Source organism: Vidua macroura, chromosome 39, assembly GCF_024509145.1.
Source record: "Vidua macroura isolate BioBank_ID:100142 chromosome 39, ASM2450914v1, whole genome shotgun sequence".
In the NCBI taxonomy this organism is placed as follows: domain Eukaryota; kingdom Metazoa; phylum Chordata; class Aves; order Passeriformes; family Viduidae; genus Vidua; species Vidua macroura.
Window position 1 is genome coordinate 93,753 of NC_071609.1, and position 21,394 is coordinate 115,146.

Consider the following 21,394-nt stretch of genomic DNA (forward strand, 5'->3'; position numbering starts at 1 on the left):
CGGGAGGTGACAGGGACAGCCCGGCAAGCCTCGGGCTCCTCCTTCGGCCCCGGTCTGTCCCGTTCCCATCCCGTTCCCTCACCATTCCCATTCCCATTCCCGTTCCCATTCCCATTCCCGTTCCCTCCCCGTTCCCTCCCCCTTCCCATCCCCGTTCCCATCCCGTTCCCTCCCCATTCCCGTTCCCATTTCCATCCCGTTCCCATCCCCATCTCATTCCCATTCCCGTTCCCATCCCATTTCCATCCCGTTCCCATCCCCATCTCATTCCCATTCCTGTTCCCATCCCTTTCCCATCCCTTTCCCATCCCCATCCCCATTCCCATCCCCATTACCATCCTCGTTCCCATTCCCATCCCGTTCCCATCCAGTTTCCATCCCATTCCCATCCCATTTCCTCCCCCTTCCCATCCCGTTCCCTCCCCGTTCCCTCCCCGTTCCCATCCCGTTCCCTCCCCATTCCCATCCCGTTCCCATTCCCATTCCCTCCCCATTCCCATCCCCATTCCCATCCTGTTCCCATCTCCGTTCCCATCCCGTTCCCTCCCCATTCCCATCCCCATTCCCATCCCCATTCCCATCCCGTTCCCATCCCCATTCCCATCCCCGTTCCCATCCCCATCCCCATCCCCATTCCCATCCTGTTCCCATTCCCTCCCCATTCCCATCCCCATTCCCATCCCGGTCCCATGTCCGTTCCCATCCCGTTCCCTCCCCATTCCCATCCCCATTCCCATCCCCATTCCCATCCCCATTCCCATCCCCGTTCCCATCCCGTTCCCATCCCGTTCCCTCCCCATTCCCATCCCCATTCCCATCCCCGTTCCCATCCCGTTCCCATCCCGTTCCCTCTCCGTTCCCTCCCTCCCAATTCCCCCCCCGGTGCCTCCCCCGGTCCCTCCCTGGCTCCCGCCCCGGTCCCTCTCCCGGTTCCTCCGCCGATCTGTCCCCGACCCCTCCTCGTCCCCCCGCTCCTCCCCCGGTCCCTGCTCCGCTCCAGCCCCTTCTCGGTCCATCCCCGCTCCCTCCCCCGCTCCACTTCCATCCCCGCTCCCTCCCCGGTCCAGCGCTCTCCCGCTGCATCTCTCGGTTCCTCCTCGGTCCATCCCCGGTCCCTCCCCGGTCCAGCGCTCTCCCGCTCCATCTCTCGGTTCCTCCTCGGTCCATCCCCGGTCCATCTCCGTCCATCCCCGTTCCCATCCCGGTTCCTGCCCGCTCCATCCCCGCTCTATCCCCGCTTAATCCCCCGGTCCCTCCTCCGCTCCATTTCCATCCCCGGTCCCTCCCCGGTCCCTCCCCGTTCTATCCCCGCTCCATCCCCGGTCCCTCCCCGATCCAGCCCTCTCCCCGCTCCATCCCTCCGTCCTTTCCCGGTCTCTCCCCCGGTCTCTCTCCGGTCCCTCTCCCCGCTCCATCCCCATCCATCCCCGCTCCATCCCCGGTCTTTCCCCAGTCCCTCCCCGGTCCCTTCCCAGCTCCATCCGGATCCATTCCCCGGTCCATCCCTCTCCCCAGTCCATCCTTATCCCTCCCCGCTCTATCCCCGCTCCATCCCCGGTCCCTCCTCGGTCCAGCCTTCTCCCCCTCCATCCCTCGCTCCATCCCCATCCATCCCCGGTCCCACCCCGGTGCCTCCCCATCCCTCCCCGTTCCCATCCCCACTCCATCCTCATCCATCCCTCGGTTCCTCCCGGTCCCTCCCCGTTCCCATCCCCGGTCCCTCCCCACTCCATCCCCATCCATCCCTCGCTCCATCCCCATCCATCCCTCGCTCCATCCCCATCCATCCCTCGCTCCATCCCCCGTCCCTCCTCGGTCCCCCCCCGGTCCCTCCCCGGTCCCTCCCCTGTCTATCCCCATCCATCCCCGGTCCATCCCCGTTCCCATCCCTCGGTCCATCCCCGTTCCCATCCCTCGCTCCATCCCCGGTCCCTCCCCGGTCCCTCCCCGGTCCCTCCCCTGTCTATCCCCATCCATCCCCGTTCCCATCCCTCGCTCCATCCCCGGTCCCTCCCCGGTCCCTCCCCGTCCCTCCCCGGTCCCTCCCCGTCCCCCCCGCCCCTCGGGGCTCCCTCCCCGTGCCCGTCCCGCGGAGCCTCGCCGTGCCCGGTGCCAGAGCAGCGGGGGCGGCCATGGGGAAGGATTATTACCGCACGCTGGGGCTGTCCCGGGGGGCCTCCGCCGCCGACATCCGCCGCGCGTACCGGCGGCAGGCGCTGCGCTGCCACCCCGACAAGGACCGCTCCCCGGGCGCCGAGCAGCGCTTCAAGGAGGTGGCCGAGGCCTACGACGTGCTCAGCGACCCCAAAAAACGGGAGATCTTCGACAAGTACGGGGAGGAGGGTGAGCGGCGGCACCGGGGGGCCGGGGGGTCCGGGCCGGGGGGCTGGGGGGCACGGCAGGGGCAGTGAGGGGGTCTGGGGGTCGTGGGGCAGGTGGGGAGGGGGTTTGGGGGGCACGGCAGGGGCAGTGAGGGGGTCTGGGGGTCGGGGGGCAGGTGGGGAGGGGGTTTGGGGGGCACGGCAGGGGCAGTGAGGGGGTCTGGGGGTCGGGGGGCAGGTGGGGAGGGGATTTGGGGGGCATGGCAGGGGGCTCGGGGGCAGGTGGGGAGGGGGTCTGGGGGTCGGAGGGGGTGTGGGGGCGCAGGTGGGGGGTGAGGGTGCGGGGCTGGAGGGGAGACTGGGGGGAAGAGTGAGGGGTGGGGGTCTTGGGGGTGACAGGCAGGCAGGTGAGGGGGTGGGGACAGGTGAGGGGGGCAGGTGACAGGGACAGGTGAGGGGGGCAGGGGGTGAGGACAGGTGACAGGGACAGGTGAGGGGGGCAGGGGGTGAGGACAGGTGAGGGGGGCAGGGGGTGAGGACAGGTGACGGGGACAGGTGACAGGGACAGGTGACGGGGACAGGTGACAGGGACAGGATCGGGGCTTGGGGGGTGCGGGCAGGAGGGTGGGGGCAGGGCAAAGGCAGGTGTGGCACAGAGAGGGGCACGGGGCGGGGGGGGGGGGGGGGCTCCGTGCTTGGTAGCCCGCGTGGCCAGCAGGGCCGGCGGTGGCCGGCGCCAGGCCAGCAGCCCGGGGGGGGCCGGGAGGGCGCCGGGGCGTGCCGGGGGGGGGCCGCTGGAGCCGGCTGGGCCTGTTGGGGCCCGTCCGGGACCGTCAGCGGCGTCGGCGCCACGGGCAGAACCGGTTCCCCACGCCCTCGGCCGCCCCACGCCCTGCCCGCGGCTCACCCCGCACCCTCCGGCGGCGCGGCCGGGGGGCTGATGGGCGCCTTCCCCCCAACTGCCAGGGCTGAAAGGGGGAGCCCCGGCCCCCGGGCCGGGGGGCTCCAACGGCCCCACCTTCACCTACACGTTCCGCGGCGACCCGCACGCCATGTTCGCCGAGTTCTTCGACGGGCGCAACCCCTTCGACACCTTCTTCGTGCAGCGCAACGGCGACGATGAGGACGGCGACGAGGCCTTCAACACCTTCCACGTGGGGGGCTTCGGCAGCGTCAGCTTCCCGCGGGGCCGGGGGGGCGAGGGCCGCAAGCAGGACCCCCCCGTGCTGTACGACCTGCGCGTGTCGCTGGAGGAGATCTACAGCGGCTGCACCAAAAAGATGAAGATCTCCCACAAGCGCCTCGGCCCCGACGGGAAGACGGTGAGGAACGAGGACAAGATCTTGACCATCGAGGTGAAGCGAGGGTGGAAGGAGGGCACCAAGATCACCTTCCCCAAGGAGGGCGACCAGACCCCCAACAACATCCCGGCCGACGTGGTGTTCGTGCTCAAGGACAAGCCGCACGACGTGTTCCGCCGCGAGGGCTCCGACATCGTCTACCCGGCCAAGATCAGCCTGCGTGAGGTCAGCGGGGCCGGCCCGCCAGGGTGGGCTGGGGGGGCTCGGGGGGGACATTGGGGCTGGGGAGGCTTGGGGGGGATGTTGGGGGTGGGATGGGCTCAGTGGGGACGTCAGGGCTGGGTGGGCTGGGGGGCCTCGGGGGGATGTCAGGGCTGGGGGAGGCTCAGGGGGACATCAGGGATGGGGGGGCTTGGGGGGGACATCAGGGATGGGGGGGCTTGGGGGGGACATCAGGGAGTGGGTGGGCTTGGGGGGGACATTGGGGCTGGGGTGGTCTCCGGGGGACATCGGATGGGGACATTGAGCTGGGTTGGTCTCAGTGGGGACATCAGGGTAGTGGGTGGCAGTGGGGACATTGGGGGTGGGGTGGTCTCGGTGGGGACATTGGGGGTGGGGTGGTCTTGGTGGGGACGTCAGGGGTTGGGGACATCAGGTGGGGACATTGGGAGTGGGGTGGTCTTGGTGGGGACGTCAGGGCTGGCTGGTGGTGGGGATGTCAGGTGGGGACACTGGGGTGGGGGTGGCAGTGCCACGTGTGGTCACTTGGGTGGTCTTGGTGGTGGAGACCTCAGGGCTGGGGTGGTCTCAGGGGGGACATCGGGCTTGGGCTGGTGGCAGTTGGGGTCACTCTGGGGGTCACTTGGGGGTCACTGTGGGGTCACTCAGGTCACTCTGGGGTCACTCTGGGGTCACTGTGGGGTCACTCTGGGTGGTGGCAGGAGATGATGGATGGCTGGGGGCCACCCTGGGGGTCACTCTGAGGGTCACTCTGGGGGGGGGGTCACTCTAAGGGGTCACTCTGGGGTCATTTTGAGGTCACTCTGGGTGGTGGCAGGACATGATGGATGGCCGGGGGGGGTCATTGGGGTCACTCTGGGATCACTCTGGGGTCACTCTGGGGGTCACTGGGGGGGTCACTCTGGGGTCACTCTTGGCAGTGGGGCCATGCTGGGAGTGCCCCTTGGCCCAGCGCTGACCTGTCCCTGTGTCCCCCGTCACTGACCTGTCCCTGTGTCACTGACCTGTCCCCGTGTCCCCCTGTCATGGACCTGTCCCCATATTCCTGACCTGTCCCTGTGTCCCTGACGTGTCCTTGACATGTCCCTGACGTGTCCCCAGGCTCTGTGTGGCTGCACGGTGACAGTCCCCACGCTGGACGGCCGCTCCATCCCCATGGTGTTCCAGGACGTGGAACACCCCCGTGTCCCCTGTGTCCCCTGTGTCCCCTGTGTCCCCCGTGTCCCCTGTGTCCCCCGTGTCCCCATGTCCCTGACGTGTCCCGATGTCCCCGTGTCCCCAGGCTCTGTGTGGCTGCACGGTGACGGTCCCCACGCTGGACGGCCGCTCCATCCCCATGGTGTTCCAGGACGTAGAACACCCCCGTGTCCCCTGTGTCCCCTGTGTCCCCTGTGTCCCCATGTCACTGATGTGTCCCCATGTCCCCGTGTCCCTGACGTGTCCCTGACGTGTCCCTGACGTGTCCCTGACGTGTCCCTGACGTGTCCCCGTGTCCCCAGGCTCTGTGTGGCTGCACGGTGACGGTCCCCACGCTGGACGGCCGCTCCATCCCCATGGTGTTCCAGGACGTAGAACACCCCCGTGTCCCCTGTGTCCCCTGTGTCCCCATGTCACTGATGTGTCCCCATGTCCCCGTGTCCCTGACGTGTCCCCGTGTCCCCAGGCTCTGTGTGGCTGCACGGTGACGGTCCCCACGCTGGACGGCCGCTCCATCCCCATGGTGTTCCAGGACGTGCTCAAGCCGGGCGTCAAGCGCCGCGTGCCGGGCGAGGGGCTGCCCTTCCCCCGCTCGCCCGAGCAGCGCGGCGACCTCGTCATCGAGTTCGAGGTCAAATTCCCCGACAGGATCCCCCCGGCCTCCAAAACCCTCCTGGAGCAGATCCTGCCCCTCTAGTGCCCCCCAGAACCCCGCCCGGGGCCTGCGGGGGTGCGGACTCGGGGGGAGACCCCCAGGAACACCCCCGGCGTTGGGGGGGTCTCACTGTGCTCCTGCGCCTCGGGGGGTTTTGGGGTGTCCCTGTCCCCAATCTCGGAGCTCGGAGGGGTTTTGGGGTCACCCCGCTCTCCCGGGGGGTTTTGGGGTAACCTGATGGGACAGAAGTTGTTCCCGCTGTCTCAGGGGGTTTTTGGGGTGTCCTTGTCCCCCATCTCAGAGTTTGGGGTCACCTGGTGGGGGCTGACCTTGTCCCCGCTGTCCCGGGGGGTTTTGGGGTGTCCCTGTCGCCAGTCTCGGAGCTCGGAGGGGTTTTGGGGTCACCCCGCTGTCCCGGGGGGTTTTGGGGTGTCCCTGTGCCAGTCTCGGAGCTCGGAGGGGTTTTGGGGTCACCTGATGGGGCAGAAGTTGTTCCCGCTGTCTCAGGGGGTTTTTGGGGTGTCCTTGTCCCCCATCTCAGAGTTTGGGGTCACCTGGTGGGGGCTGACCTTGTCCCCGCTGTCCCGGGGGGTTTTGGGGTGTCCCTGTCGCCAGTCTCGGAGCTCGGAGGGGTTTTGGGGTCACCCCGCTGTCCCGGGGGGTTTTGGGGTGTCCCTGTGCCAGTCTCGGAGCTCGGAGGGGTTTTGGGGTCACCTGATGGGGCAGAAGTTGTTCCCGCTGTCTCAGGGGGTTTTTGGGGTGTCCTTGTCCCCCATCTCAGAGTTTGGGGTCACCTGGTGGGGGCTGACCTTGTCCCCGCTGTCCCGGGGGTTTTTTGGGGTGTCCCTGTCCCCAGTCTCGGAGCTCGGAGGGGTTTTGGGGTCACCCCGCTGTCCCGGGGGGTTTTGGGGTGTCCCTGTCCCCAGTTTCGGAGGGGTCTTGGGGTCACCCCAGTGTCCCCCCCTGTTCCGGGGGTTTTGGGGTCACCTGATGGGGGCAGAAGTTGTTCTCGCTGTCTCGGGGGGTTTTGGGGTGTCCTTGTCCCCCATCTCGGAGCTCGGAAGGGTTTTGGGGTCACCCCCCTCTCCCATGGGATATTGGGGTGTCCCCCCCCGGCGTGGAGGTCCGGGTGACCTTTGTGCTGTGGTTTGGGGGGTCCCGAGGTGACTTTGTGGGAATTTGGGGGTCCCCGGGGTCTTTGGGGGGGGTCTGTCCTCGTCACCCCATTTCTGTGCTTTGGGTGCTCTCCCCTGGAGGATTTGGGGGTCCCCGGGGGGGTTTTGGGGGGTCTCGAGGGGTTTTTGGGGGGTCTCGAGGTGCCTTTATGGGGATTTGGGGGTCCCCGGGGGGTTTTTAGGGGTTCTCGGGGTGTCGCTGTCACCCCATTTCTGTGCTTTGGGGGTCCCGAACTGCCTTTGTGAGGATTTGGGGGTTCCCGGGATGTTTTTTGGGGGGTCTCGAGGGGTTTTTGGGGCGGTCTCGAGGAGTTTTTGGGGGGTCTCGAGGTGCCTTTATGGGGATTTGGGGGTCCCCGGGGGATTTTGGGGGGGTCTCGGGGTGTCCCTGTCACCCCATTTCTGTGCTTTGGGGGTCCCCAGGTGCCTTTGTGAGGATTTGGGGGTCCCCAGCTGTCCTTGACCCCCCATTTCGGGGGTCTTTGGGTGTCCTTGTCCCCCTACTTCGGGGGTCCCCAGGAATCCTTGCCCCCCCCATTTCGGGGATCTCTGGGTGTCCCTGCCTCCCCATTTTGGGGGTCCCCAGGAGTCCTTGTCCCCCCAATTTTGGGGGTCCCCGGGTATCCCTGCCCCCCCATTTTGGGGGTCCCCACCTGTCCTTGCCCCCTCCCCCCCGGGGCTGTATTGGGGGGGTCCCCACGTCCCCTCCCCCCCATTTTGGGGTCCGATATTTGGGGGGGGGGTCCCTTCCCAGCCCCCCCAGACCGGGGGGGACCCCCGGGGGGGGGGTGGGGGGGCCGCGGGCGGCTCGGGGTGGGGGGGGAGGGGCGGGGCCCTCGCGGTTTTTGGGGTGAAACCGCCCGGAAAAGGGTCCGAGATTAAAAACCCTGAAACCCGAGCGGGGCTGCGTCTTTTGGGGAGGGGGCGTTGGGGGGATTGGGGGTGGGGGAGGGGGAGAAAGGGGTGCGGACCCCCCCAAATCACACAGGGAACCCCCACCCCACACGGAGTGTGGACCCCCAAATGGGGGCTGCTCCCCCACCCCAAAATGGGGCTGCAGACCCCTCCCCAAATGGGATCTGTGACCCCAAATCGGTGTTGGACCCCCTCCCCAAATGGGGGCTGCTCCCGCACTCCAACATGGGGCTGCAGACCCCTCCCCAAATGGGATCTGTGACCCCAGATCGAGTTTGGGACCCCTCCCCAAATGAGATTTCTGATCCTAAATCGGGTTTGGGACCCCTCCCCAAATGGGGTCTGGGACCCTAAATCGAGTTTGGGAGCCCTCTCCAGTGCCCCCCCATCCCCATTGGCGCCCCCTCCCCAAATCGGGTTTGGGACCCCCAATGGGATCTGTGACCTCAAATGGGGTTTGGGACCCCTCCCCCAATCGGGCTTGTGCCCCCCATTGGGGTCCGAACCCCCCTTTTGGGGTTTCATCCTGCTCCCTCCCCAAGCAGGTGTGCACAGGTGTGTAACAGGTACAGGTGTGTAACAGGTACAGGTGTGCACAGGTGTGTAACAGATACAGGTGTGTAACAGGTGTGTACAGGTGTGTAACAGGTGTGTACAGGTGTGTAACAGGTACAGGTGTGCACAGGTGTGTAACAGGTACAGGTGTGCACAGGTGTGTAACAGATACAGGTGTGTAACAGGTACAGGTGTGCACAGGTACAGGTGTGCACAGGTGTGCACAGGTGTGTAACAGGTGTGCACAGGTACAGGTGTGCACAGGGGTGCACAGGTGTGTAACAGATACAGGTGTGCACAGGTGTGTAACAGGTACAGGTGTGTACAGGTGTGTAACAGGCACAGGTGTGTAACAGGTACAGGTGTGTAACAGGTGTGTACAGGTGTGTAAGGAATGTGTAACAGGTACAGGTGTGTACAGGTGTGTAACAGGCACAGGTGTGTACAGGTGTGTAAGGGGTGTGTAACAGGTACAGGTGTGCACAGGTGTGTAAGGAATGTGTAAGAGGTACAGGCATGTACAGGTGTGTACAGGTGTGTAACGTGTAACAGCTGTGCCCAGGTGTGCCAGAGCTGTATAACAGCTGTGCCCAGGTGTGTCCAGGTGTGCCCAGCTGTGCCCAGGTGTGCCAGAGCTGTATAACAGCTGTGCCCAGGTGTGCTCAGGTGTGTCACAGCTATGCCCAGCTGTGTCACCTCCCCACAGCCGCTCCCATTTCTCCGTTTTATTTCCAAATCTTTCCCACGAAAATACAAAAATATCCCGGGGGGGGGGACAGGTGACACCGGGGGGGGGGGGACAGGTGACACCGGGGGGTGCCAGGTGCCACCGGGGGTGGCAGCGGGTGACAGTGTGTGACTGACAGTGTGTGACAGGCTCAGGTGGCACCAGGGGGGGTCCGTGCCCGATTTTGGGGGGCCCCAAAAAAGCCCCTTTGGAGGGGGGGAGGGGACACCTGGTCCCTGTCCCTGGGGGGGGCCCGGGAGTGTCTGGGGGGCCCCTTTTGGGGGGGGGTCCCGAAAATGGGGGGGTCCCTCAAAGATTTGGGGGGGTCCCAAGATGGGGGGGGGGGGTCCCACGGTGGGGGGGGGGGGGTCCAGAGTTTGGGGGTCCCAGGTCCGGGGGGGGCAGAGGGAATTTGGGGGTACCCAGGTCCGGGGGGGGGGGAACAGGGAGTTTTGGGGGGCTCCCCAGGGGGGGCTCAGGGCACTTTGGGGGTCCAGCAGATATTTTGGGGGGGGGGGGAGTTCCAGCTTTTGGGGGGGTTCCCCCCAATTATGGGGGTCCGCCAGGACCACGGGGTCTCCTATCCTGGGGGGGATCCCCAATCCCGGGGGGTTTTGGGGTCCCCATTCTGAGGGGTCTCAGGATTTTGGGGTCCTGGGGATTTTTGGGGTGTCTGTTCCTGTGTTTTGGGGTATCCATCGGGGATGTCCTGGGGTTTTGGGGTCCCCATTTGGGGTTCTTGGGGTTTTTGTGCTGTCCCGGGGGTTTTGGGGTCCCAGGGTTTTGTGGGGTCCCAGGGTTCTGGGGTCCCAGGTTTTTGCGGTCCCTGGTTTTTGGGGTCCCAGGGTTTTGAGGTCCTGGGGCTTTGGGGGTTCCCATGGTTTTGGGGGTCCCGGGGTTTTGGGGGTCCCAGATTTCAGGGCCCCAGGTTTGGGGTCCTGGGGGATTTTGGGGTCCCATGGTTTTGGGGGGTCCCAGATTTCAGGGCCCCAGGTTTGGGGTCCCGGGGTTTTGGGGTCCCGGGGGTTTTGGGGGGGCTCAGCAGCGCCCCGCCTTGGCGTCGCCGATGGCGCCCCAGACGTCGAAGACGAACTCGTCGGGGAAGGCGAAGTCGCCGAGCTGCGCGTCCAGAGCCTCGGCCAGCGCGTCCGGGTCCCGCGCGTCCCGGCCCAGCTCCACCATGGTGGCGGCTGCGGGGACACGGGGACACGTCAGGGACACCGGGGACATCGGGGACACCGGGGACACGGGGACACGTCAGGGACACCGGGGACATCGGGGACACCGGGGACATGGGGACACGTCAGGGACACCGGGGACATGGGGACATGGGGACACGTCAGGGACACCGGGGACATGGGGACATGTCAAGGACACTGGGGACATGGACAGGGTCACGGACATCAGGGACACTGGGGACATTGGGGACATGGGAGACAGAGTCAGGGACATTGGGGACACTGGGGACAGGGACAGGTCCCACGCATCCCGGCCCAGCTCCACCATGGTGGTGGCTGCGGGGACACGGGGACATGTCAGGGACACCGGGGACATTTGGGACACGTCAGGGACACCGGGGACACGGACAGGGACAGGGGTGAGGGACATTGGGGACACTGGGGACAGGGTCACTGGGGAGATCAGGGACATGGGGGACAGGGGACATTGGGGACACGGGCACAGGGACAGGGGTCACAGATGGGGATATCGGGGACAGGGGACATTGGGGACATCAGGGGACAGTCCAGGGGTCCCGGGGGTCCCGGGTTTGAGGGATCCCCAGGAATATGAGGTCCCATATTTTTGGGGTCTCCCCAGGATTTTGGGGTGAACCCCGGGATTTTGGGGCTCCCCAGCTCATTGTCCTGGCTGTAACGAGGTCTGGGGAAATTGGGGCAGTTTGGGGTGATCCTGGGGTTTTTTTTGGGGTTCCCAGGATTTTAGGGTCTCCCCAGGATTTTGGGGTCCTGGATTTTGGGGTCCCGGTTTTTGGGGGTCCTGGATTTTGGGGGGCTCACCCCGCTCACTGTCCCAGATGCCCATATAGCCCTCCAACAGAGCCCGGGGTTTATTTTTGGGGTGATCCCAGGATTTTTTTTTGAGGTTCTCCTGGGATTTTAGGGTCTCCCCAGGATTTTGGGGGTCCTGGATTTTGGGGGGCTCACCCCACTCGCTGTCCTGGATGCACATATATCCCTCCAGCAGAGCCCGGGGTTTTTTTTGGGGTGATCCCGGGGGGGGGTTTTGGGGGTTCCTTTGGGATTTTGGGGGTTCCCAGGATTTTAGGGTCTCCCCAGGATTTTGGGGTCCCAGATTTTGGGGGGCTCACCCCGCTCGCTGTCCCGGATGCCCAGGTAGCTCTCCAGCAGAGCCCGGGGGGTTTGGGGTGATCAGGGCAGTTTGGGGTGATCCCGGGGGGGGGTTTGGGGGTTCCTTTGGGATTTTTGGGGTTCCCATGATTTTGGGGTTCCCCCAGGATTTTGGGGTCCCGGATTTTGGGGGGCTCACCCAGCTCGCTGTCCCGGATGCCCATGTAGCTCTCCAGCAGATCGTCCACCTTGGCCACCGCGCGCTCCTCGAACGCCGACGGCTGCGGGGGGTTGGGATTTTGGGGGGATTTTGGGAGGTCCCTGAGGGTCCCAGGGGGATTTTGGGGCCCCCAAGGGATATTTTGGGGGTCCCTGGGGAGATTTTGGGGTTCCCAGGGGATATTTTGGAGTCCCCAAGACATTTTGGGGTCACAGGGGATATTCTAGGATCCCCAGTGGATATTTTGGGGTGTTTTTGGGGTCTCCAGGGGGGATTTTGGGGCTGCTCCTGCAGTGTGGCCTCTTTTGGGGTCTCTAGGGGGGATATTTTTGGTTCCCATGGATGTTTTGGGGTCTCTAGGGGATATTTTGGGGTGTTTTTGGGTAGTTTTGGATGTTTTTGGGGTGCTTTTGGGGTGTTTTGGGGTGGTTTGTGTTTTTAGGGTGCTTTTGGGTGGTTTTGGGGTGGGTTTGTCATGTTTTTGGGGTGTTTTGGGGTGCTTTCAGGGTGGTTTTGGGTATTTTGGGGTGGTTTTGGGTGTTTTGGGGTGTTTTTGGGGAGTTTTGGGGTGCTTTGGGCTGTTTTGGGGTGTTTTGGGTGTTTTGGGGTGTTTCGGGTGTTTTGGGGTGTTTTTGGGGTGGGTTTGTCATGTTTTTGGGGTGTTTTGGGGTGTTGTGGGGTGGTTTTGGGGTGTTTTGGGGTGTTTTTGGGGTGTTGTGGGGTGTTTTGGGCTGTTTTTGGGTGTTTTGGGGTGTTTTTGGGGCCGTACCTGCTCCTGCAGCGTGGCCGGGCCCCTCGAGCGCAGCCTCAGTGTCCCCCGGCCCGAGAGCCCCTGGGGGAGCCCCCCCCGGGCCGAGACCCCCCCGGAGCGGGGCCCGACCCCGTCTGGGGACACACGGGGACACCGGGGTCACACGGGGACACAGGGGACAGAGGGGACACACGGGGGACACACAGGGGACACAGGGGACACACAGGGGACAGAGGGGGGACACCGGGGTCACATGGGGACACAGGGGACACTGGGGTCACACAGGGGAGACACAGGAAACACAGGGGACACCGGGGTCACAGAGGGGACACAGGGGACACACAGGGGACACAGGGGACACACAGGGGACACAGGGGACACAGGGGACACACAGGGGACACAGGGGACACTGAGGACACTGGGGTCACACAGGGGACACACAGGAAACACAGGGGACACCGGGGTCACAGAGGGGACACAGGGGACACAGGGGACACACAGGGGACACACAGGGGACACAGGGGACACACAGGGGACAGAGGGGGGACACCGGGGTCACACGGGGACACAGGGGACACAGGGGACACTGGGGTCACACAGGGGACACACAGGAAACACAGGGGACACCGGGGTCACAGAGGGGACAAAGGGGTCACACAGGGGACAGAGGGGACACAGGGGACACACGGGGGACACACAGGGGACACAGGGGACACACAGGGGACACAGGGGACACTGAGGACACTGGGGTCACACAGGGGACACACAGGAAACACAGGGGACACCGGGGTCACAGAGGGGACACAGGGGACAGAGGGGACACACGGGGGACACAGGGGTCACACAGGGGACACACGGGGGACAGAGGGGACACACGGGGGACACCGGGGTCACACGGGGGACAGAGGGGACACTGAGGACACTGGGGTCACACGGGGGACACACAGGAAACACAGGGGACACACTGGGGACACACTGGGGACAGAGGGGTCACACAGGGGACAGAGGGGACACTGGGGTCACACAGGGGACACACAGGGGACGGGGGGGTCACAGGGGGGACACAGGGGGTCCCCATTGTGGGGGGGGGCACCTTCGGACCCCCCCAGTACAACCCAGTACAGCCCAGTGCTCCCAGTACAGCCACTACAGCCCAGTGCAACCCCAGGGCTCCCAGTCCATCCCAGTTCAACCCCAGTGCTCCCAGTCCATCCCAGTTCAATCCCAGTGCTCCCAGTTCAACCCCAGTTCAACCCCAGTGCTCCCAGTTCAACCCAGTTCAATCCCAGTTCAATCCCAGTGTTCCCAGTCTCACCCCAGGCCCGCCGGGGCTCGGTCAGCCTCAGCTGGAAGCGGTGCCCGCGGGGCAGCTCCATCCCAGTTCAATCCCAGTTCAATCCCAGTCCATCCCAGTCCATCCCAGTCCCTCCCAGTCTCACCCCAGGCCCGCCGGGGCTCGGTCAGCCTCAGCTGGAAGCGGTGCCCGCGGGGCAGCTCCAGCCCAGTTCAATCCCAGTTCAATCCCAGTCCATCCCAGTTCAATCCCAGTCCCTCCCAGTCCATCCCAGTTCAATCCCAGTCCATCCCAGTCCATCCCAGTCCATCCCAGTCCCTCCCAGTCCATCCCAGTCTCACCCCAGGCCCGCCGGGGCTCGGTCAGCCTCAGCTGGAAGCGGTGCCCGCGGGGCAGCTCCATCCCAGTTCAATCCCAGTTCAATCCCAGTCCATCCCAGTTCAATCCCAGTCCCTCCCAGTCCATCCCAGTTCAATCCCAGTCCATCCCAGTTCAATCCCAGTCCATCCCAGTCCATCCCAGTCCATCCCAGTCCCTCCCAGTCCATCCCAGTCTCACCCCAGGCCCGCCGGGGCTCGGTCAGCCTCAGCTGGAAGCGGTGCCCGCGGGGCAGCTCCTGCAGCAGCCGCGCCACCTCGAAGTGCCGCGTGCCCACCAGGCTGCGCCCGTCCAGCGCCTCCAGCACGTCCCCGACGCCCACCTGGGGCGTGCGCGCCATCACCGAGCCCTCGCGGATCCGCTGCGGACAGGTGAGACACGCCCGGCTCACACCTGGGACACACCTGGGGGCACCTGGGACACACCTGGGGGCACCTGGGACACACCTGAGTGACACCTGGGACACACCTGGGTCACACCTGAGTGACACCTGGGACACACCTGAGTGACACCTGGGACACACCTGGGACACCTGGGGGCACCTGGGACACACCTGGGAAACAGCTGGGACACCTGGGGCACACCTGAATGACACCTGGGACACACCTGGGACACACCTGAGTGACACCTGGGACACACCTGAATGACACCTGGGACACACCTGGGTCACACCTGGGACACACCTGAGTGACACCTGGGACACACCTGAGTGACACCTGGGACACACCTGGGACACCTGGGACACCTGGGGGCACCTAGGGCACACCTGGGGTCACCTGCAGTAGGTAACCTGTTGTTGGTGATGGTGAAACCCAGCGCTGTCCCACTGCCCCCACCCTGCTGTCCCCAGGTGTCCCCAGGTGTGTGCCCAGGTATGTCCCTAGGTGTGTCTCACCTGTGACAGGTGTGTGACCAGGTTTGTGGCAAGGTGTGTCTCACCTGTCCCCAGGTGTGTCTCACCTGTGCCAGGTGTGTCTCACCTTGATGAAGGTGTAGCCGGCGCCGTTGTCGGTGATGGTGAGCCCCAGCTCTGTCCCTGTGTGTGCCTAGGTGTGTCCCACCTGTCCCAGGTGTGTGCCCAGGTGTGTCCCCAGGTGTGTCTCACCTGTGCCAGGTGTGTCTCACCTTGATGAAGGCGTAGCCAGCGCCGTTGTTGGTGATGGTGAGCCCCAGCTCTGTCCCTGTGTGTCCCCAGGTGTGTCCCACCTGTCCCAGGTGTGACCCCAGGTGTGTCTCACCTGTGACAGGTGTGTCTCACCTTGATGAAGGCGTAGCCAGCGCCGTTGTCGGTGATGGTGAGCCCCAGCTCTGTCCCCGTGTGTCCCCATGTGTCCCCAGGTGTGCCCAGGTGTGCCCAGGTGTGACCCCAGGTGTGTCTCAGCTGTGCCAGGTGTGTCTCACCTTGATGAAGGCGTAGCCGGCGCCGTTGTCGGTGATGGTGAGCCCCAGCGCCTCCTCGGATTTCAGCACCTGCACGTCCTTCTGGCGGCCGCGCGTGTGCGCGAAGATGAAATCCTCGAGGCCGATCTGCCCCCCCAGCAGCTTCTCCATGTCCACCTGCGGCGTGTTCAGCGTGCAGAACAGCACCTGGGGACAGGGACAGCACCGGGGACATCACCTGGGGACAGGGACAGCACCTGGGGACAGGGACAGCACCAGGGACATCACCTGGGGCAGGGACAGCACCTGGGACATCACCTGGGGACACTGGGACATTGGGGACATTGGGGACACTGGGGACACTGGGACATTGGGGACATTGGGGACATTGGGGACACTGGGACATTGGGGACATTGGGGACACTGGGGACATTGGGGACACTGGGACATTGGGGACATTGGGGACACTGGGGACACTGGGACACTGGGGACATTGGGGACACTGGGGACATTGGGGACACTGGGGACACTGGGACACTGGGACATTGGGGACATTGGGACATTGGGGACACTGGGGACACTGGGACACTGGGACATTGGGGACATTGGGACATTGGGGACATTGGGGACACTGGGACACTGGGACATTGGGGACATTTGGGACACTGGGACATTGGGGACATTGGGGACACTGGGACACTGGGACATTGGGGACACTGGCGTGTTCAGCGTGCAGAACAGCACCTGGGGACAGCAGGGGACACTGGGACATCACCTGGGGACAGCTGGGGACAGAGGGACACTGGGGTGTTCAGCATGCCATCCCAGTCCCTCCCAGTCCATTCCCAGTCCATCCCAGTCTATCCCAGTCCATTCCCAGTCCCTCCCAGTCCATTCCCAGTCCATCCCAGTCTATCCCAGTCCATTCCCAGTCCATCCCAGTCCCTCCCAGTGCCCCAGCCCCACCTCGCTGGGGGCGATGCCGCAGGTGTTGCCGATTTTGCCGTACAGCTCGCGCACGTTGCCGAAGCACATCCCAGTCTATCCCAGTCTATCCCAGTCCATCCCAGTCTATCCCAGTCCCTCCCAATCCATTCCCAGTCCCTCCCAATCCATTCCCAGTCCCTCCCAGTCCCACCTCGCTGGGGGGGATGCCGAAGGCCTCGCCGATTTTGCCGTACAGCTCGCGCACGTTGCCGAAGCCCATCCCAGTCTATCCCAGTCCATCCCAGTCCATCCCAGTCCATACCCAGTCCATTCCCAGTCCCTCCCAGTCCCTCCCAGTGCCCCAGCCCCACCTCGCTGGGGGGGATGCCGAAGGCCTCGCCGATTTTGCCGTACAGCTCGTGCATGTTGCCGAAGCCCATCCCAGTCTATCCCAGTCCATCCCAGTCCATACCCAGTCCCTCCCAGTCCCTCCCAGTCCCACCTCGCTGGGGGGGATGCCGAAGGCCTCGCCGATTTTGCCGTACAGCTCGCGCACGTTGCCGAAGCCCTCGACGCGGCCGGTGGCGCTGCCGTGGGCCAGCTGCGTGTGGAACACCAGGCGGGGCCGCAGCGCGGGGGGAGGGGCCGCCCCCCCCGGGCCCCCCCCCGGGGCCCCCCCGGGCTCCCCCGGGCTCCCCCCGCGCCCCCCGGCCCCCTCCTCGTTCTCCACCAGCGGCGGCGGCTTCTTGCGGCGGCCCAGGCCCAGCGGCATGGGGGGCTGGGGGGAGTCTGGGGGGCCTGGGAGGGGTTCTGGGGGGCCTGGGGGGGTCTAGGAGGGGTTCTGGGGGGCTGGGGGGAGTTTGGGGGGCCTGGGAGGGGTTTTGGGGGGCTTGGGGGGTCTAGGAGGGGTTCTGGGGGGCCTGGGAGGGGTTCTGGGGGGTCTGGGGAAGTCTAGGAGGGGTTTTGGGAGGTCTGGGAGGGGTTTTGGGGGGCTTGGGGGGGTCTGGGAGGAGTTTTGGGGGGTCTGGGAGGGGTTCTGGGGGGCTTGGGGGGGTCTGGGAGGAGTTTTGGGGGATCTGGGGGGGTCTAGGAGAGGTTCTGGGGGGTCTAGGAGGGGTTTTGGGGGGTCTGGGGGGTCTAGGAGGGGCTTTGGGGGGTCTAGAAGAGAGTTTGGAGGCTCTAGAAGGGGTTTTGGGGGGGTCTAGGAGGGGTTTGGGGGAGCTGGGGGGCTTTTAGGAGGGTCTAGGGGGGAGTTCGGGGGGTCTGGGGGGTCGAGAAGATGGTTTTAGGGGGGGCTGGAGGGGTTTGGGGGGTCTTGGAGGCGTTTTGGGGGGCTTGGGGGGGCTTTGGGGGGTCTAGGAGGGATTTTGGGGGGCTCTAGAAGGGGTCTTGTGGTTCTAGAAGGGGGTTTTGGGGGGTCTGGGGGCTCTGGGAGGGGTTTTGGGGGTTGGGGGGATTTTAGGAGGGTCTAGGAGGGAGTTTGGGGGGTCTGGGCGGGATTGCGGGGCTCTAGGAGGGGTTTTGGGGGGTGTCGGGGGCTTTCTGGGGGGGTTAAGTTGGTCCCGGGGGGGTCTGGGGGGGTCCCGGTGTATCCGGGGCTGTTCCGGGGGGGTCTCGGTGTTTCTGGGGGTGGTTCCGGGGGGGTCCCGGGGATGTTCCGGGGGGGTCCCGCTGTGCCCGGGGGGGTCCCGGGGGGGGGTCCCGGTGTTTCTGGGGGGGTCCCGGGGGGGTCCCGCTGTGCCCGGGGGGGTCCCGGGGGGGGTCCCGGTGTTTCTGGGGGGGTCCCGGGGGGGTCCCGCTGTGCCCGGGGGGGTCCCGGGGGGGTCTCGCTGCCCCCACCCCGACTTTCGGGGGGGGTCCCGCTCTGCTCCGCTGGGGGCTGAAAGGCGAGAGGCGAAACTGAGGCACGCGGGGGGGGGGTCCCGAGTCCCGGAGAACCCCAGAGCACCCCCGGGACCCCCCGGGACCCCCGCGCAGCCCGGGCCCGGTTCCCCCGCGGGACCCCCGGCCCGGTTCCCAGCGACCCCCGGCCACCCCGAGCCCTCCCCGGTGCCCACGCGGTCCCGGCCCCCCCGAGCTCGGCCCCGGTCCCGGTTCCGTTTCCCGTTCCGGTCCCGGTCCCGGTCCCGGTCCCTCCTCACCGGCCGGGCGCTGCTGCCGGAGCGGCACTTCCGGGAGGGCGTGGCCAGACCCCGCCCGCACCAATCAGCGCCGCCGCCCCGCCCCGCCCGGACCAATGGGAGGCGGGGGAGGCAGGAAAGGGCGTGGCCGCTGCCCCTCCCCCCCCGCTCGCCGCGGGCAATGGGCGCGCCCGGGCTCGCGCGCGGCGCAGCCAATCAGGAGCCAGGACGGCGCGTGTGGGGGCGGGGCCGGAGCACAAGGGGGCGGGGCAGAGGCTCCAAGGGGGGAGGGGCAGGGACGGAGCGGGGGGGGGATTGGGGGCGGGGTCACACAGCTGGGCACAGCTGGGACACACCTGTGACACACCTGTGACACACCTGTCACACACCTGTCACACACCTGGGCACAGCTGGAAACATCTGGGGACAGCTGGGACACACCTGTGACACACCTGTGACACATCTGTGACACACCTGGGCACAGCTGGAAACATCTGGGGACAGCTGGGACACACCTGTGACACACCTGGGCACAGCTGGAAACACCTGGGCACACCTGTGACACACCTGGGTACACCTGGAAACACCTGGGGACAGCTGTGACACACCTGGGGACAGCTGGAAACACCTGGGCACACCTGTGACACACCTGGGGACAGCTGGAAACACCTGGGGACAGCTGTGACACACCTGTGACACACCTGGGCACAGCTGGAAACACCTGGGGACAGCTGGGACACACCTGGGCACAGCTGTGACACCTGTACACACCTGTGTCACACCTGGGACACACCTGTGTCACACCTGGGCACACCTGTCACAAACCTGGGCACAGCTGTTATACAGCTCTTACACACCTGGGCACACCTGTGACACAGCCATTACACACAGCTGTGACACTCCTGGATACAGCTGTGCACACCTGCCCAGAGCTGTTATAGAGCCCTTGCACACCTGTCACACCTGTGACAGACCTGTGACACCTGTACACACCTGTCACACAGCCCTTACACACCTGTACACACCTGTCACACCCGTACACACCTTCCGCACCTGTGACACACCTTTGGGGTGAACTCCAGGGATTTTGGGGTGAATTCCAGGGATTTTTGGGGTGAACTCCAGGGATTTTGGGATCGCTCGGGGGGATCTGGGGGTCCCGGCCGGGATTTTTGGGGTCACTCCAAGGAATTCTGGGGTCCATTCGAGGCTTTTTGGGATCCTGTATTTCTGTACAGCGGGGGAGGGGTGGAGGGGGGGTCCCCACAATTGTCCCAGCCCGGGATCTGTCCAGGGGATCCCTTTGGGATCTGTCCAGGGGATCCACCCGGGATCTGTCCAGGGGATCCATTCGGGATCTGTCCTGGGGATCCATTCGGGATCCGGGATCCATCCGGGGGTCCAGAGGGGTTCAGGATCCATTCAGGGACTCCACGATCAATCCGAGGGGTCCAGAGGGATCCGGGATCCATTTGGGGGAACCGGGATCCATCCAGAAGATCCAGAGGGGCCCGAGATCCATTTTGGGGGTCCATGGGGATCCTGGATCCATTTTGGGATCTGGGATCAACCAAGGGGTCCGGGGGGATCTGAGATCCGTCCAGAGGGGTTCAGTGTCTGGGATCCATCCGGCAGATCCAGAGAGGCCCAGGATCCATTTGGGGGGTCCAGGATCCATCCAGGGAGTCCAGAGAGGCCCAGGATCCATTTGGAGGATCCATCCAGGGAGTCCAGAGGGGTCCGGGATCCATTGGGGGATCCAGGATCCATCCAGGAGGGGTTCAGAGTCTGGGATCCATTTGGGGGGGGGTCCAGAGGGATCTGGGACCCATCCAGGGAGTCCGGCGGGGGGGCAGAATCCATTTGAAGAGTCCAGGATCCATTTGGGGGTTCCGGATCCATTTGGGGGCTCCGGGATCCACCCAGGGGTGCCCGGGCCTGGGATCCACAGCCGGGATCTGGCCATGTCCTGGCATCTGTCCCTGTCCCTGTGTCCGGCCGTGTCCCAGCACATCGCTTTCCCTGTCCCTGTCCCCGGCCATGTCCCTGTCCCTGTCCCCATCCCAGTGTCCAGCCATGTCCTGGGGGGACACGGCCGTGTCCAGTGTCCAGTGTCCAGTGCCATCCCAGGACTGTCCCCGTCCCTGTCCTGGCATCTGTCCCTGTTCCTGTGTCCGGCCGTGTCCCAGCACTGTCCCTGTCCCTGTCCCCATCCCAGTGTCCGGCCATGTCCTGGGCTCCGGCTGTGTCCAGTGTCCAGTGTCCAGTGCCATCCCAGGACTGTCCCTGTCCCTGTCCTGGGTTCCGGCCGTGTCCAGTGTCCAGTGTCCAGTGCCATCCCAGGACTGTCCCTGTCCCCGTCCCTGTCCTGGGCTCCGGCCGTGTCCAGTGTCCAGTGTCCAGTGCCATCCCAGGACTGTCCCTGTCCCTGTCCTGGGTTCCGGCCGTGTCCAGTGTCCAGTGCCATCCCAGGACTGTCCCTGTCCCTGTCCTGGGCTCCGGCCGTGTCCAGTGTCCAGTGTCCAGTGCCATCCCAGGACTGTCCCTGTCCCCGTCCCTGTCCTGGGCTCCGGCCGTGTCCAGTGTCCAGTGTCCAGTGCCATCCCAGGACTGTCCCTGTCCCCGTCCCTGTCCTGGGCTCCGGCCGTGTCCAGTGTCCAGTGTCCAGTGCCATCCCAGGACTGTCCCTGTCCTGGGCTCCGGCCGTGTCCAGTGTCCAGCGCTGTCCCTGTCCCTGCTCTGGGATCTGTCCCCCCTGTCCTGGCAGTGTCCCTGCCCCAGGACTGTCCCTGTCCCCGTCCCTGTCCTGGGCTCTGGACGTGTCCAGAGGTCCAGGGGTGCCTCAGGATTGTCCCCATCCCTCTCCCTGTCCCAGGTGTGTCCCCATCATGGTCCCCAGTGTGTCCCTGTCCCAGGTGTGTCTCTGTCC

The 21,394-nt window shown here is 65.3% G+C and overlaps 2 protein-coding genes across 2 annotated transcripts; one reads left to right on the forward strand and one right to left on the reverse strand.

The window, feature by feature from the left end:
* Nucleotides 1-2,052: 2,052 nt before the first annotated feature.
* Nucleotides 2,053-6,964, forward strand: DNAJB1 (DnaJ heat shock protein family (Hsp40) member B1). The gene is made up of 3 exons (XM_054002339.1): nt 2,053-2,343; nt 3,288-3,847; nt 5,526-6,964. The coding sequence occupies exons 1-3, from the start codon at nt 2,133-2,135 to the stop codon at nt 5,754-5,756; spliced, it is 1,002 nt and encodes a 333-aa protein (XP_053858314.1). The 5' UTR covers nt 2,053-2,132; the 3' UTR covers nt 5,757-6,964.
* A 2,634-nt stretch (nt 6,965-9,598) lies between these two features.
* Nucleotides 9,599-17,195, reverse strand: GIPC1 (GIPC PDZ domain containing family member 1). The gene is made up of 6 exons (XM_054002341.1): nt 16,848-17,195; nt 15,440-15,625; nt 14,219-14,399; nt 12,385-12,500; nt 11,595-11,676; nt 9,599-10,276 (listed from the first exon to the last, which is right to left on the reverse strand). The coding sequence occupies exons 1-6, from the start codon at nt 17,115-17,117 to the stop codon at nt 10,125-10,127; spliced, it is 987 nt and encodes a 328-aa protein (XP_053858316.1). The 5' UTR covers nt 17,118-17,195; the 3' UTR covers nt 9,599-10,124.
* Nucleotides 17,196-21,394: the final 4,199 nt, after the last annotated feature.

Coding starts and splice junctions, on each gene's coding strand:
- DNAJB1 (XM_054002339.1), top strand. CDS start 2,133: ATGGGGAAGGATTATTACCGCACGCTGGGGCTGTCCCGGGGGGCCTCC. Junction 2,344..3,287: donor CGACAAGTACGGGGAGGAGG/GTGAGCGGCGGC, acceptor CCCAACTGCCAG/GGCTGAAAGGGGGAGCCCCG. Junction 3,848..5,525: donor CCAAGATCAGCCTGCGTGAG/GTCAGCGGGGCC, acceptor CCGTGTCCCCAG/GCTCTGTGTGGCTGCACGGT.
- GIPC1 (XM_054002341.1), bottom strand. CDS start 17,117: ATGCCGCTGGGCCTGGGCCGCCGCAAGAAGCCGCCGCCGCTGGTGGAG. Junction 15,626..16,847: donor TCGGCATCCCCCCCAGCGAG/GTGGGACTGGGA, acceptor CCCTGTCCCCAG/GTGCTGTTCTGCACGCTGAA. Junction 11,677..12,384: donor CGGCCACGCTGCAGGAGCAG/GTACGGCCCCAA, acceptor AACCCCCCGCAG/CCGTCGGCGTTCGAGGAGCG.